Source organism: Seriola dumerili, unplaced genomic scaffold (genome assembly GCF_002260705.1).
Source record: "Seriola dumerili isolate Sdu_G_001 unplaced genomic scaffold, Sdu_1.0 BDQW01000088.1, whole genome shotgun sequence".
NCBI classification, from domain to species: Eukaryota; Metazoa; Chordata; class Actinopteri; order Carangiformes; family Carangidae; genus Seriola; species Seriola dumerili.
Genome location: NW_019174343.1, coordinates 6,438,707 through 6,455,288, shown reverse-complemented (window position 1 = coordinate 6,455,288; position 16,582 = coordinate 6,438,707). Strand labels below are relative to the sequence as shown.

The window sequence follows — 16,582 nt, the reverse complement described above, 5'->3', positions numbered from 1 at the left end:
TGGTGCCTGACAGCCCCCTGAGGATAGGTGTGAGCGTGTTGCGTTCAGCTGTGGACTTTAAATGGAGAGGATAAGAAACATGTTTAAAGATTTTCCAGTTGAGAAAAAGTGAGAGCTGCACCCTGCAACAGACAGTGGTACCTTAGTGTTTATAAAGTGCATTCCCCCCTAGTCAGGCCTGTAGCTACAAGGACACAGAGCTCACTTTCTTGGTATTTATTCTGAGAGTTTATAGGGGTTTTAAAGGGGCACTCCAGAGATTTACAAATGCACTTCCATAACAAGGGACAACTTCAACAAAGAATGGTCAATATTAAAGCAGCAGACACCATGAAAGTTTTATTTTTAGTCTCTTGAATGGGTGAAGTTCCCAAAGTCTACATTTCCCATAATGAAACTGAATAGCATTTTTCAACAGCCCCTCCTTGCCTCTGAAATCTGCACTTCTTTCAAACCCTCCAGATAGAAATTCAGGCTTTCTGTTAAAAGTTTAAAGTCTCAAGCCCAAGCTGAGATAAAATCATCAGTAAACTGTACTGAATGTGTCAAATTGGTGTCCCTTTAATAACCTTACATATGATTAAATATGCATGTGTTTGGTATATTTTAGGTTGATTCCAGTATTTTTATACTTAATATATTTAAGTTTCACTATTTTTGAATTAACAAATACATTAAAAGACATTTGGTATTTACCCAACAAATCTTTATTCATGCAGTGTGAAAAGGGCCTTGAAACAGCATTTAGACCTTCATGTTGGGGAATAAAGTTAGATAACTAATTAGCTATGAACTGCTTAAAAAATATGAACTTCTCACAGACTGTGGACACATTGGGGGACTTGGACTCGTAACTGTATTTTGAAACCCTGCTTATGGCCCTGCGCCTTGTATCTGTGTTGTTGAACAGATGGATAAAATTGAGAATCTGAGAAGACACATTTGCTCTTTGATTCTGACAGCCTGACGCCAAACCTGACATTCACCACAAGAGTTTCATATCCCTGAAAAATCTTCTGCTGTCAAGCTAATTACAGCTGGTGGAAACACAATATATCAGCGTCATGTCATGTTGTCAGTGTGAGGCCAGCACCATGCACATAACAAATATCCCAGGTGAGTCATCCGTGTCTGCCTAGAATCAAGATTAAAGGTGTGGTTTTTACTTTATATATTTATTTGTTCCAATAGGCTGTTTCTGTGCAACCTGCTTTTTAATCAGACTCCCTCAAACTCCAGTCCCCTCCTCCCTCCTGAGGCCAGTAGCAGGTTACTGATGCAGCCAGTTGCTGCTGCATTCATTGACACTGACCTGGAGTACACCAAACTGCACCTTTTAAAGACTGAGCACTTCCCTCAGTACACACTTAAATCATTGTGACTTAGCGAGGTGTTTCTGAGCTCGGGCCCCCTCCGTCACTCTGATCTGCCGCACAACCCCGAGCTCCTCAGCACACTGTCTGCCCTCGGTGCATCCATAACCATTAGCATCAAAACACGCCTGCTTGTTCCTGACAGCTGGCTGCGCTCTGTTACCAGCGGTGTAATTTGCTGTGGCTCCTCGGCTGCGGGAGGATGCTCACCTGCACGTGCTCTCGTGCAATGCAGATGCAGGTCGGGTATTTTTGGTACATCGTGTTGTCTTCAGGGCATGCAGGCTCTCGCTGTGATGCTGGGTGATGCTGGGGAAATGGGATTCTTATTGCTGGGATTTTACTGCTGGCTCTCACAGTGACCTTTCCCTCAGTCCACTGAGCTACAATGACAACCTTGGTCCTCCTCATTGGGTTTTCCTTAAAATACAGTTTGGACAGTCAGAAATAGACTGGGATAGTTATCCAAAAATTCTGAGCTGTTATTAACTTTGCATTGATAGGAAATGATCAAATTTAGAGAGATCTCCATCCATTAAGCGTTGCACTCCTTTAACATTTTTGTACTCATGATGGACAAACGTAACACAACAGAAATGTTTTTTATTCCATACATTCTTCTTCCTTGTCAAAGTGCCTATATTACCCACAATCCAACTCTAACTGCTGACAGTTCAGTTGGAGCTTCAGGTGTGTTATCTTCTTGTAATCTCAAGCAGAGCTCTAGTATGATATCATATCTATCCAACTCGTCTAACTGCAGCTCATCACTGATGAAACTGATGATTAGTTTTCTTGATTATATGTTTAATCGTTTGATCTATAAAATGTCAACAAAATGCGAAAAAAATATACATCACAGTGATGTCTTCAAATTGCTTGTTTTGTCCGACCAACAGTCCAAAGAACAATCTCAACAACAAAACAACCGAAGGTCCACATACTTTCTTGTTCTGGAGCTTTTGACTGTATCGCACTTTCCTCAGCAGCAGATTGAGTTTGCTTAGTTACTGTGGCGCAGTAGATTTCCAGTTTTCCATCAAAGGACACTAAGAAAATCAGCAAAGTCTCACCTTTAGGAAGCTGGAACCAGGTGTAACAATGAATCCAATGTCCAATTTCCTGTCAATTAACTTATCAATGAATTGACTTCTTTCTTCAGCTCTAATCAGGTCAGTAGTTGACACGATCATTCATTTTTAATAGTCTTATTTCATAAGTTGCATGTTGTTACACTGCTATAGTAAATTAGAACTAATTGTCTGAAGTCATTAAGATGTTACCGGTGCACATATGTTCCCTTTGTATTTCTATATACGCTTCTATGTATCACGTCTCCAGCCACTGAGGACTGATATCCATTACCTAAGTGTAAGATTGATGTGAGCTGTTGCTTTATAAATTGTATAAATCTATTTGTAGCTTTGAGCCTTGAACGAATGCAGTGAATCACATTCTGACAGTGAACAATTTCCACGCTGTCTTACTGTTTCCTGGTGTTGTGAAGACCGGCTGCCAAGGTGAATTTGATAGAAGACTCGTTTCCTCTCGTCTTTTAACACTACATAAAATGCTCTCAAAGTTTTGCTTTTTGTACTCTGGGGATGCAAGCAATTGAGGATGAAAAAATACTGTCATATCTGCTTTTTGGTTATGAGTGGATAATGAAACTATAACCCAATTAGTACATTTTACGACCGGTGAAATAATGTGTGTTTCTCCTCATGTTTCCCTAGAGGGCAGCTGAAAGCTCACCAGAAACTCTACGTGCAGATCACTGTGTGAGCCAGTGTAACACAGAGGATGTAGAGTTATGATTATTCTTAATGGCTATAAATGAGATGCTAGATGAGGAAAAAGGTTTTTTCTATTTATATTCTGATTGCACTCAAAAGTCAAACAATGTATAAATAATAATATTGAATAAAATCTAACCATTCAGAGAAATTATTCATTATGAGCCACTTTAAAATAGTGTTTTTCCGCTGTGCTCTTTGGTTTATCATTCACTGTGAGGTATCTGTTTTTAACAGAGTACAGAATATCTATTTTTAAAGTGCAATGTCTGAAACAAACAAAGCAAATATATATGAATCTAAGGACATAAATGTAGTATGTTATGCAAAGGTAAATGAAATAACCATTCAAGCTCGTAAAGTGGCTCCGTTGCAGCACTCATCGATCATCATGAACAGCAGGGTGCAGTCGTCTTTCCCCACCTGATGGCCAAACTCAGATTTTCCTTTAAATCTACAGTTTAATTAAGTTGAATCAAAATGATGACACATTATTAAATATATCTCTTTATTCAAAATAAATTAAAAAGTGGAAACAGGCTTTTAAAGGCAGATAAAACTAGTTACAGTGCAGGTAGCAAACTGCTGTGTTGGTCCTCAGAGGTAGAAGTCTGGATACTTGTATGGTGACAGACATTTGGATCTGCCCTCTTCTATGGTGATACACGACAGGTTGGGCAGACAGGGGCAAGTGTGGTGGAGTCTTTTCCCAAAGAAAGGAACCTGGCAGCAGAAAGGGAGACACTTCTGATACGAGATATGCTTCATGTTCATCAGGTATAATGGACGGAGACACAAGACAGAGGAGTTCTTATTAACTGTCTCCTGTGTGACGTGGGAAAGGGGAGGGTCTAGGTGCTTTGAAAGTGATCACAACTGACTACCTCAGTTTTAGCTTTACAAAACCTCATTAACAGAAAACTCTCTGCTGCAAAGGATCAGCTCATTCGAGACACGACCTGCATCATCACCACCGTGACATCGCTGCATGGAGACGAATCGATGGTTATGTGAGGCATCAAAGGTGAGACTGGAGAGCAGAGAGGTCAGACTGCAGGAGAAAATCTCACCTTGTGACTCATGGGGTGACAGTCGTCTCCTTCCTGTCCCATGGGCGTGCACATACGCAGGCTGCGGATCCACAAACTCACTGCACAACACATCCCTCCTCCACACTGGGAATCCTTCTCACAGGCCTACACACACACACACACACACACACACACACACACACACACACACACACAATTTAAATATTTAAATCGTCTCATAATAACAATTTCCAGCAACTGTCCTTTAAATATATGCGACCAATTAAATTTTTCGGTTTGAAATTTTTTATAACTAAAATGTAGCTGTCACTGGTGTGACTGGTGCTGTCGAATCAAAGCAGTAATTATGTATGTAATTATATAAGGCACACATGTCAGTTATATAATATAATTAAGCAGATTATGTAATCATTTTTATGTTAAAAGGAAAAGGCAGCTTGTGTGATAATGAGCTTTTAGATAGGTGAGAACTGTATTAGCAGCAGAAGTGCAACACACACCGGAAAGTGACGTTACCTTAAGAGATTATAACACTAATGGTTGTGTTATGACGCCATTAGTCACATCATATACCTCAACAAACACACGTCAGGATCGGCGGTGATTTATTGTTCTGAGTGTTGGAATGAGAATCCGAGTGACAGCTCTCACTTTAGATGAGATGGAGGGAAACATGATGAAGAGGAGCACGAGTGATTTCATGTGACAGACGCGGATGAAAATCACTCTTATGGCTGCATGCTCCTCTCTCACCTCACATCAGCAACACAGTGTGCGAGGGTTGTTGTGACAGGGATGGGTGTTTTATTAGCAGGTTACTGCAGTGATGTGAAGTACGCTCATAAATCCTGATTGATACTGAACTGATAGATGCACAATACATGCTGCACTTTCTATTTTTCATTCAAATAGTTCTTCATGCTTTAAGAATCACAGAAAAGCCCAAAACACAATGTCTGTGTGGCTTCTGTCTTCTTTTTTTAAACTCTCAAAAGAAAATAGTTCTAGATTATATTGCATAATGATGCATATTCAGCACAAGGTAATTTTCCTATTTTCCTGGGCTGAACCTTTAAAGCAATGTAAAATTAAAATACTTTATATGATTATTTGGAGAATAATTTTACAGTATTAAAAAAAAATTAAACAGATTTATATAGTAATGAATGTGGCTGAGGTCTAAGCATAAATAAGACCTGACAGGCACACAAAATATTATTCATTTTTTTGTTTCTTTAGTGTTGCAGAGTTAAAAAACAATTTTTCCAAGTGTTGCAAAATGACTACATTCTTCATAACTTATGCTGAATACTTGCCATTAAGACAAAGGAAAATATTAATCAGTGCACACCAGGCAACCATTTCTTTTCTGAAAAAGCAAGTGCTTGTTCTGCATGTAAGCCAAGAGCTTCCCCTCTCCCTGTCAGGTATCTACCTGTTTGCTCGCACTTACCCCTGTGATGACGGCGGAAGAACCTCGGGACACCAACAACAGGGAGAAGAGCAGTAAGAAGAAGGACCTCATGATAAAGAGCTGTCTTTGTGCTCCCGTGCCCTCCAGGGTGAACAGTGAGGATGCTGAGGCTGACGGACCTTGCTGCATGAGCACAAGTAACAGACCGCAGAGACAAGTGGCCTCCAAACTCATGTGTTGAGGGCTGGCGGAGGTTTATAAACCCAGCCCGCCATTCAGGAACTCTGTGACTCATTCACACCAGCATCGCCTTGCAGAGGCTTCAAAAAAAAAAAAAAAAGAAAAAAAAAAAAAAAAAAAAGCCCAAGACCAAGGTAAACTTTAACATGACAATACCCCCTGCCTCGTCATTGCTGTCCACTGTGAATTCATGTTTTCATTTCATGCCAAAACACAAAAAGCTTATTTTATGCTAAAGCTGGTCAGTGTGTGTAAGCATATTCACGATATCATCCTGTTGTATTGCTTAAGGCTTTTTTTCTCTGACCCTTTCAGACGCCAAGGCCACAGGTATGAATATATCCTTTCACACATCCTTTCCCACTTTTAACAGTGTTCACAATAAAAAGCAAGGATGTGAATTTCTGAGGCCACTGTGCTCCTGAAAATAAATAAGGCCACTTATTATCTTACACCGTGAATTTTGCCTGTTCTCATTTGCAGTGACAAACGTCCTCCAACACCCAGCACGAAGAACATCTAGGTCTGAGGTTTTCACTGTCTTTACTGATAAACCATGAGCCCATATCCACATATTAGATTGTGTAATGTTGATGCTTCAACTTGACATACTCACCCTGACCTTCTGTGTGGCTGAATGAAAGTTTTATAGTTTACCAATGTTCACTACAATCCAATAATAAAAAGTATCAGGATGAGTAAAGTTCCTGTGGCGATCTCTCCGGTGTTGTGATTTCAAAATAAACATTTAATTGACTAATTGATTTACAGATTGTCAGAAAATGATATGTCAACAACACATTTAATAATCAATTACTTAATTACCAAGGAAAGAATAAATATTTGAAGACTTCTCAAATATGAGAGTTTGACAGATTTGATCATTTTCATATCATTGAATGAACTGAAATGTAACAATGAAAATGATCCTGTGATGTACAGCTTTTCAAACAGCCACATCTGTGCTTTTTTCTTCCGTCAGATTTCATAATGTCAGATGTTTTGAGGATGATAAGTGGCAACAGAAAAGTTTAAAACCTGACATGGAAGACTGTCGCAAACAAATGAAGTGAGCAACCCGTAGAGCCGTGGTCAACAAAGCAGTGATATCACACGGGAGTCACATGTTGTGGAACCGTGGCACCTCTTCTACAGCTGACTGACATGACTGACATGGCCAATCAACTCTTCTGAGCTAAACCTGGCGTCTTCACAGCTCAGCAGAGTGACACTGACGACTGAGTCAGACAGGGAGACAACAGTCCAGCATGCAACAGTGACCCATAACTGACCTGTTTCATCTCAAACATTATACTGAAAAATGCAAAGCAAGTGCAAGGCAAGGTAACTTTATTAGAATAGCAACAATGTCTCAAACACACAGGCAATTCAAAGACAAAAAAAAAACATTTAGAGTAGAATAAAATTAGATAAATAAGATGAAATAAAAGTAGCCCCCCCCCCCCAAAAAAAGAGACCAGAAATACAATTGAATGAATGAAGCAGTCAAAGACACAGATTTAAAGTGGATAAGCTTGGGGTGCATTTGAGAGTACATCCACACTCAGCCAGTTAAATTTCTAAACACAGGAGACTAAACAGAGGCGGACACTCAGCAAAGTAACCTGTTGAAAACTGTAAACAATTACTCACTGAAAAAGCAATAACATTATTTTCCAGCTTAGGCTACTCATCAACAAAAGTAATGCGTTACAGTCAGCTCCTTCAAATTTTACACAACTCTAAGTCATCCACACCCACACGTCTTCTTTTGTATTTAACACATAAAACAGAAAACGCACACACACACCTTTTCAACACCCACTTCACACTGTGATTGGTTAGGAGAGGAGTCAGGCATTGTATTTCTTTCTCTAGCTCTCTTTTGTCATTTGCTACACAGCTATTTGTGGCATTTTTAATTCAGAGTGAGTGAAATACTATGAATTCTTCCAGGAGAGACTGAGCCTTCTACGTCCTCTCTATCATAGCTGGGTTTTTACTCTGCAAACCAGTGTGGCTGCTCAGAAAGCCTATACTTTTTGCTGTATGCACTTAACATTAAGTGACATTATGTTTACTTGTGATAAAATATGCTTCCTGGCCTGGTTTGAATCCAGATTGAAATTTGCCCGAAATGCATTAATTATTCTGAAGTATATTGAATTCCCATCAGTGTTACTGAGTAGTCAACATTATCCAGGAACAATAATGGTATACGCTTAAACTTGAATGTGCTCGGGGCGCCTCGGTGGCTCACCTGGTAGATTAGGACTCAGCCCTTACCACAGCGGCCTGGGTTCGAATCTGACCCACGGCCCTTTGCTGCATTTCATCCTCTCCCTCTCATCACAGACTTTCCTGTCTCTCTCTCTCGCTGCTACTCTAATAAAGACATAGAAAAGCCCCACCAAATAAAACAAAAAACTTGAATGTGCTCTATCCGTGGTGGCAGAAATACCATTGAAACCACTACCTCATATATAGTGTACTATAGTACTTTTTAATAAGATAGTATAATAATCAACCATATTTTAAGGTTATTTTTGCCTTTATTCTTAAAGTTACAGTGAGAGAGAGACAGGGGATGACATGCAGCAAAGGACACAGGTCGGATTCGAGGTGAGTCACCCATGCACCCCAATCAACAGTATTTTACTGAGCTGAGTAAACCACCATTATATTGCTGTTCCAGTGGAAAAATATTTAATGACTTGGCATGCATGAGCTGAAGGTGCAGCTCTCATTACTACACATTGTTCATCAGAGTGCATTGTAAAGTCTTGAGTGGATGGCACAGACCAATCCCTGGACGGAGGTCTTTATCCTTTAAACACAGGGAGGAAGGAAGGAAGGAAGGAAGGAAGGAAGGAAACATTTCTGAAAATGCAATTTCAAGAACAGGTGATGACAGAGTTAGAGCTATTTAAGCACACACAGCCGTTGCAAAGAGCTATCGTTTTCTAGCTTTGAGGAGCATTTGCATGTTAATGAATCATTTGCCTTTTTTTCTTTTAGATGCCATTTTCTCATATGCTTCTCTAACTATCCTAATTCAGTGTTAATTAATCACCAAAAACATTTTTATCATCTCCATGCTCACTGCACCCACATCTTATATTTACCTGGTAAATCATGAGCACCAAAACTACTAAGTAAAGTCTTAGAATTCCCGTAGTGAATTGTAAAAAAATGACACTTCTGAGTAGTTTCCAGAAGGAGGTCACTCTTTCATGTGTGTCATTTGGACAATGCCAAATTAGAATTTAAGTAATGAAAAAAGGAGGGCAGCAGCAGTGCCTCCTTTGTTATGTTTTATGATCTTTACGGAGGTGGGGGCATTGAGGGACTTGAAGAGGCATCGAGACAAGAGTGTTTGGCAACCTGACAGATAGGCTTGATATCTTCAGCTCCTCAGCGTGTCGACAGAGATTACTGGCTTCCAGGACCCCCTCTTTTGGCAGTGTGCGTTTTGACACTAATGGTTATGTTCTAATGAAGAAAGAGAGGCATGAAGTACATTTCTCTGGGCTGCTGGCCCAGCAGTGTTCTGAGGGATAAACCATGTAGTGTTTACCACTGGAAATGTACAGACATGTTGGATTTCACAGACTGCAGAACAGCCAGAGCTGCTGTCAAATTCAATCATCTTCTGATTCTGTCCTCCTCTCCTCTACCATCTCCAATCTCATTTGCTCCACGTCCATAAACATGTGAGAGGGACACATGCCACTAGATTATGGGGTTGCTGCGAACATCAGATTCTTTCTGCCAGTGCATGTCATCAGAGGATCAGACCCTTGGATGACATAATGTTGCCGCTTTTGATGCACCATGCTCCCAGCAGGCCTCCTCCCTTATTTTGTGCCACAGGACATGCCAGTATTCCTTCCTCGCACATAATCTGACATTTTTTTTCTCTCTCTCTCTATTATGACCCTCAGGTTGGCTGAATCTGGGTAATGCCTGGCCCCCCACCTGCTGGGACAATCCCAGAGAAGAGATTAGGGAGGAGTATGGGTGAACGTGTTGTCTGCCTCTTTTTTAGTATATGAGCTCTTACTGCACAGTGTCATATATAAAGGAGAAAAATGATAGAAAAACACACCCCAAGGATGTGTAAGGTGAGACACAGTGATGAATTATAGATTATAAATTCTTTTTCCTTCAGAAGTAGCACAGTCATACCACACACACACACACACACACACACAATCTTTGTCACAAACTAACATTCTTTCAAAGCAGCCCAGAGTCTGCAATGCCTTGCTCCCCACTTATTAGTCTTTCATACAGTAGCATACTGGCAGAGCAAAAATTGTGTCCTTGGCTGTTGAAATAACAGCTCGGGACTGGATGTACATAAACTGAAGGGCAGGAGAACAGCTGCAAAACCTGGGGAAATTATTCTGAATCACTCATTGAAGGTGGTGAAGTTTAATGTTGTTTTGCAAGAAATTTGGTGTGTAAATCACAGTGACATTCTGCGTTTCACCTCATTGGTCACTAATCCTGTCTGATTATCTTGAATGCCTAAAAGGATTGCTGCCACATGTGGAGGAAGAATGTCACCTCATTACAGATGGTCGGTTCTCATTGCTTTGTGTTAACATTAGCACCACTTCAGTTTCATTGAGATGGACTCGTGGCATCTACGAAATGGAATAAATCTGAGCTCAATCGCTGTCATTTGCATCCCATCATATTTAAAAATACACAGCTGTCTTTCCTCTGTCTTCGCAAGGTCAAAGCTACTTCCCTCTTGGAGATGTCCTTGCTTTCATGCTTTCCTCCCACAAAGACTACCTCTCACAGCCATTCACACCTCATGCCTACTGATGTACTCTAACAATAATTTCCATTCCTTCTGTCACAATAGCCCACACTTGTATATCACCTACGAATTCCATTACACCTTTACATTAAAATCACCCTTTGCCTTCTTTATAGAGGCTTGTGTATGCTGTAGTGGATGAGGCATTGAAGCAGCTTCTAGCTCTCCAAATCACATAGAAATTGTGCTAATTCACTGGAGCTCAAGATTATCTTGGTCGTAGCAGTGAGACTCGAGTCAGAGCTAGTTACATTTAATTTGTCTTATCTACAAAATGTAAAATTGTTAGATAAAATAAAAATGTATTCAGGTGGTTTAGAATAAGCACGAAACATGAGATTAGGCTAACCTAGCTGATGTCATGAGGTAAATTAATGTTTTTAGCTTAGCATTCTACAATGTGTTATTATCACATGTCAAGTCAGATTTGTTGACCATTTTTCATATTTCTTCTACCCTGCGCTCTCAACAAGTCATATAGTAGCAAGCTAATGATAGCTTCATCAGTTGATTTGGTTAGCTACATGACAGTTACACCTAGACACCTAGTTATTGGGTGTAAATATTAAGCAACAACTAACCTCCAACTAAGAAATACTTTGTGTAGTGCACTTACAGTAGTAAACACTTTTTAAGTAGGTTAAGTATGAACTTTGGATGAGCTCTTGCAACTGTCTGGAGATAATACTACAAGCATTCAACTAGGATAGTGTTGAGATAAGCTAGCGCTCTCATGAAAACTACATCTAAAACATAATTTGCAAGGATTCAGAAACAAAGTGCTAATTGAATCTTGAGCTTCGACTGGACCTTTGACCTTGAACCAAACGAGTGAGTACGTGGAAAGAAAGAAGGTGACATAAAAGCCGATAAAAAGGCTTGTCTTTTTTTTTTTTTTTTTACATCTAACCATAGTTTTTACAATATTAATATAATACATGATATCTCATTAACACCTTGACAGAACTTCTTCAAATTTGGCACATTCACTAGGACCTATGACTAGGACTCAAGGATGAACTGATTAGAATTTGGGGGGGGGGGGTCAAAGGTCAAGGTGACCTCACAAAACACAGTATTGGCCTTGTGAATGCAATATCTCCGTAACACAAGGGCGCCTCGGTGGCTCACCTGATAAGAGTGCATACCACATAGGCTTTGCCCTAACCAGCACGTTTCTCTTGTTTTATTTTGTTTTGCATTTGCTTTTTTGAATATGCAACGTCAATCTCTACGATGATTTAATTCAACTTGAAATAATGATTTTCTTTAAATTTATTTTATTCATCACCGGTACTGATTAGTTCTAACCTCATACAGCAAACTAAAGTATCATATACATTTTATCACACATAAATGATTAAACATGGTAGGCTATTTTCCTTGGACACATTAAAGCTTAAAATAAAAAATTTAAATAAATTAAAAATAAAAATGTCACAAAATGTCCACAATTACTTATTTAGGGCATAAGTAAACAATGACTGTGTATGCACATACATGTACATTATATAGGCATATACTGTACATTACATACACCTCTTCTCATATTCATGTCCATGTACTGGATCTGTTTACTTATGTCAGTGTTTACATATAACAGAGAGCAGGGTTGCTGTTGAGAGTACAAAGTAGGACTTTTCAGTGTCCATAAGGCATCTGCATCGAAGGAGCTGCGATTCAAAATTCAATGCGAGTACAGTCTGCAATTATCTTCTCCGTCTGTCTGATTAATGTTTTTTTGCAGAGGGAAAGTGGAGTGAAAGGTGCTGCCACGTTCCAGTGAGGTTTATAGCTGTCTGGGTGAGTCAGTAACTAGGTCTGAAATCTCAATATGGACAATATGCCCTAGCCTACAAATCATATTCTCCAAGGGAATATGCTTTTTTGGTACATGACCCAACAAAAACCACATCATGATTTTTGTTTAATTTTTTGAGAAAAGTGAAAATTTAATGCAATAATTTCCATTCCAACTGAAATCGTGGCTCAAATTGCAATCACAATATCTGCCAAAATAATCTCAATATGATGTTTTTTTGCATATCATTCAGCTCTATGCCAAACCAAACACTCATTTATCCACTGAAGAAGTATAAACTGAAGGTTTCCATCCTAGTTTGATATACATTTACTGTTGAAGAGCTATGCTTTAGGGAGTTCAGTCATTGTAACAAGTATAGTATGTATGCATATATAGTTATACTGTATATATATGACAAATGGTTTGCAGGCTAACACTTTTTCCATGACCTGTCTATTCAAAACAAAATGTCGCTCATGAATGGTGTTCACTAATGATGAAGACATTGTTAGTGATCTAAACAAGTATACAAGCCTGGCAGCTTTAGCTGCCTCATTAACTTAAAAAAATAAAATAAATAAAAGCTAGTAAAGACACTGATATGTGCTACAGAGGCTCATTAGCTCACAACAGCTACTTGACATGCTGTGTTTTAAAGTGTTGTAAGCCACTGGAGACACTGAAGTGACGTTGGTGTCAATCCTTTCATCAAATGCTGTGCAAGGGGACCAACGGGCCAAACTCTCAAAAAGTTTTAATAGGCCCAACTTCAAAAAAGTTCAACTGGTAGAAATGCATCAGAGGCTGCTACGGCTTTCACATTCTTGTTTTTAATCTCCCTTTGACATCAATCTGACGGAATAAAGTTGTCTTGATATATGTTAGACCTCATCCTTTGTAAAAGTATGAGTAATACAGACATATATATTATATATACATATACACATATGGGAAGCCAGCATGGCCACTGGACTTGACACTTGTAGTACATGTATTATTACTGGTGGTGAAAACAGTGATCAGAGCTGGGGCATGAGTTAAAACATGTGGGTTGACTGATATTGTATAGGGGGATGAATATGGCACCCACACATTTTCGTATCCCTGGTCTCTGGCCTCATGAATGTAGTCAGACCAGCTGAGTCTCATTTCTCCAATGTAGTGGAGTGTGTGCACTCCATGAAAACATCACCAATACAAAGCCGCACCTAGGTGGAGAGGCTTGACGGACCAAGATGCAAAGTGAGGGTCACACTAGCTAGCTAATCTGCAAGCTACAGAAGCAGCAGGTAAAACAGGTTGAAAACCACTGTGGTAATTAGTCAATTCCATCATCTAACGACATCTAACAACTTTTCCAGCAGACTTTAGCTACTTTTCATTGTATACAGCAGTTCCAGTTTTTCAACCTCAATTTTCACACATCAACCATACACAGTCCAAACATGTACTAGGTTTTAAGTCTTGTTCTTGGTAGCAAGAAATGCAACTAAAAATAAGCCTGCCATCTCCATTGGTTGCACGATTCTCACCTCGCAGGTCGCAGTAGTCCATTGAATCTCCTGCTGCACACCATGTGCTGCAGTGGTCTGAGTGACTCATATTTAGGGAAGAGGTCACACATACACACCATTCTTACTGCATTAATCTTTTGTTAGTGTATGAGCTCTAAATGTGGGAACATCAGGACGATGTCACAGTTGACCTGTGCATCGCTAATGAAAACTAATTGTGCCCAGGGGTTTCATGACCTTATTCAGTAACAAGCAGATAGATATGGTGTTCACTGTACAAAATAGACTGCAATTTCCACATGCTGAAACTCAGCAAGGTTGGTAAAACGCATAAGGTCACAATTACTGCAACCCTGAACGTGCAAACATCCATTTTCTTCATTCTTGAAGCCACAGAGAAAGTACTTTCCATGTCCTACATCTTTTCCCAGGATGTTCCAAGCCCTTTCTACATTTGGACTCTTGACAGAGTCACCTCTCTTTAGGCTAACCAGCTTTGACTCCAGTAAAGACAAGTTTTAACTTTTTAAAAAAAAAAAAAAAAAAAAAAAAAAAAAACCTCAACTAACCCCCAGTAAAATCCCTGAGGCACAAACTAACACAAAAACAATTTTTTGATTATCAGGGGAGGCTCAGTTTACCAGAGCTGCTGAGAGACTGTAGGGAGAATACATGTGGATGCAGACCACACACGCTTTGTCCCCAGCAGCAAAAAACAAAGCAGGAGTGCAGATGTGGGTCAGTGAGTTCTTTCCAAGACAGCAATCATCAACTTAAATGTCTGTCATCCTCCAGATCCATTGGGTTCCAGCTCCTAAACCTCCTGCCATCTTTTCAACGCTGCCTTCTTTTCCTCTTTGGTTTCGTTGTCAAGGGTTGAACATTTAAAAAAAAAAAAAAAAAAAAAGTTTTCAAATCAAAAGCTCATAAAAGCCTATTTCACTTTGACTTACTTGGTTCTTGGATAAAAACAACAACTTCTTTCACCATAACTGCAATTTTTTCCTAACATTAGCCAAGTACCTTAAGCTGCCTAAACTTAAACTCTCACAAGAGAGGTGACCCGTCACAAAATGCGTCAACCCGTTTTGTCATTTAGGTTGAAGCGCTTGTTGTCATTGAGATGATATTAAAAAGGTATGAGGTTGATTTTGTTAACATTTCATTGTAAGCTATTAATGATGCCAAGGCCATGATGTCCATGTTATTCTAAAGTCTGTAATGTTACTGCCACACTTTATACAGATTCATTCTCAGGTGGTTTCTATAGTTTTTGTGACAGACATATTTGCTGAGGCTATTTTGCAATACAATGGTAATTTCAATATCTAATGAGTATGTTAAAATTTTTTAAAGCATTTTTTTTGCCTATGAAAGGCGACAAAGGTCTCCAGCCAGAAACAGAAGATGTTGTGATTATATGGTATGCATCTTAATCATTAGGCTCCCAGCATGCCCAAAACATATGTACTGCACATTAAAATGATGTTCCTCATTGTAATAAATTCAAATAACCATTTCTTATCACATACATCATTTCATATATCTTTTGCCTCTGCAAGCTTTGATCCTTCTTTCCACCCCACCATTCTCAGACTGTTTACCAAAGGCAGCTGGTCCGGGCTAAGAGATGAACAGCATGAGTATTGAGTAACAAGACAAAACCTCAAACTCTCCATATCTCATGTAGCACTACTGAATTTGGAGGAATATCCCTCTCTCCTTTCCTCCAGGGGGTCAGGGTCTCTGATGGAGAGCATGAAAGCTGTGACTGGGTGATATTTCAGTGACTGTTTTTCTTCCTGTGTATCTGGGTAAAGCCTTTTCTTTTTTTTCTTTTTATATAAATATAAATAATCTTGTTGCATCTCCTAATGGGATCAGAGCCCCACTACAACATGTTTTTATCCCTCCTCAAACAAAACATGATGCATGGCTATATCCTGAGATGTTGTGCTGCATGTCAAACAACCTCAATGAGTAAACACAGTGTCCACGGGGAAAATTGGAGCAGCAGTTACTGAGCATAAATATGCAGACTGCTCCATAGATAGCTCCACTGGGTGTTAATGAGCGCTGTGATTCATGTACAGGATCATAGCAGCTAGGTCTGCCTTCTTAATTACAATGGAAACACCACACTTGAGTGTGAAGTCATTTGTGAAGGCAACAAAACAGCACCGTGGCAAAAAGAAAAACTGCCTGTGTTGTTGTTTGAGGAGTTATGTTTAACAATGAGGGATCAGCCAGAATTGCTAGAAAATAGAAACGTGAAGTCACTATCAACCTGCCCAGCTCCTAATCACAGGCAGACCAAACTTAGTGACTAGCTGGTGAAGAAAGATGAACTTGTCAGGTTTTAGGGAAAAACTGAATCCAAATGCAGCCAACACAAAAAGGGGGTTGGTAACATAAGGTACTACTACTTACAGAACTCAAAATGGAAGCAAAACTTGTGGAAACTCAGGCACAGGAACAAAAAGCAGGAAATCTAACAACGCAGTGAAACATCACGAATCCAAACTCAAGGAGAACAGATGGAATGACAAGGACAA

At 39.5% G+C, this 16,582-nt stretch overlaps 1 protein-coding gene across 1 annotated transcript; it reads right to left on the bottom strand.

The window, feature by feature from the left end:
- Positions 1 to 3,766: 3,766 nt before the first annotated feature.
- prok2 (prokineticin 2) lies at positions 3,767 to 5,797 on the bottom strand. Its single transcript, XM_022745520.1, has 3 exons — positions 5,675 to 5,797; positions 4,240 to 4,365; positions 3,767 to 3,892 (listed from the first exon to the last, which is right to left on the bottom strand). Exons 1-3 carry the CDS (start codon positions 5,744 to 5,746, stop codon positions 3,767 to 3,769), a joined length of 324 nt encoding a protein of 107 aa, XP_022601241.1. The 5' UTR covers positions 5,747 to 5,797.
- Positions 5,798 to 16,582: the final 10,785 nt, after the last annotated feature.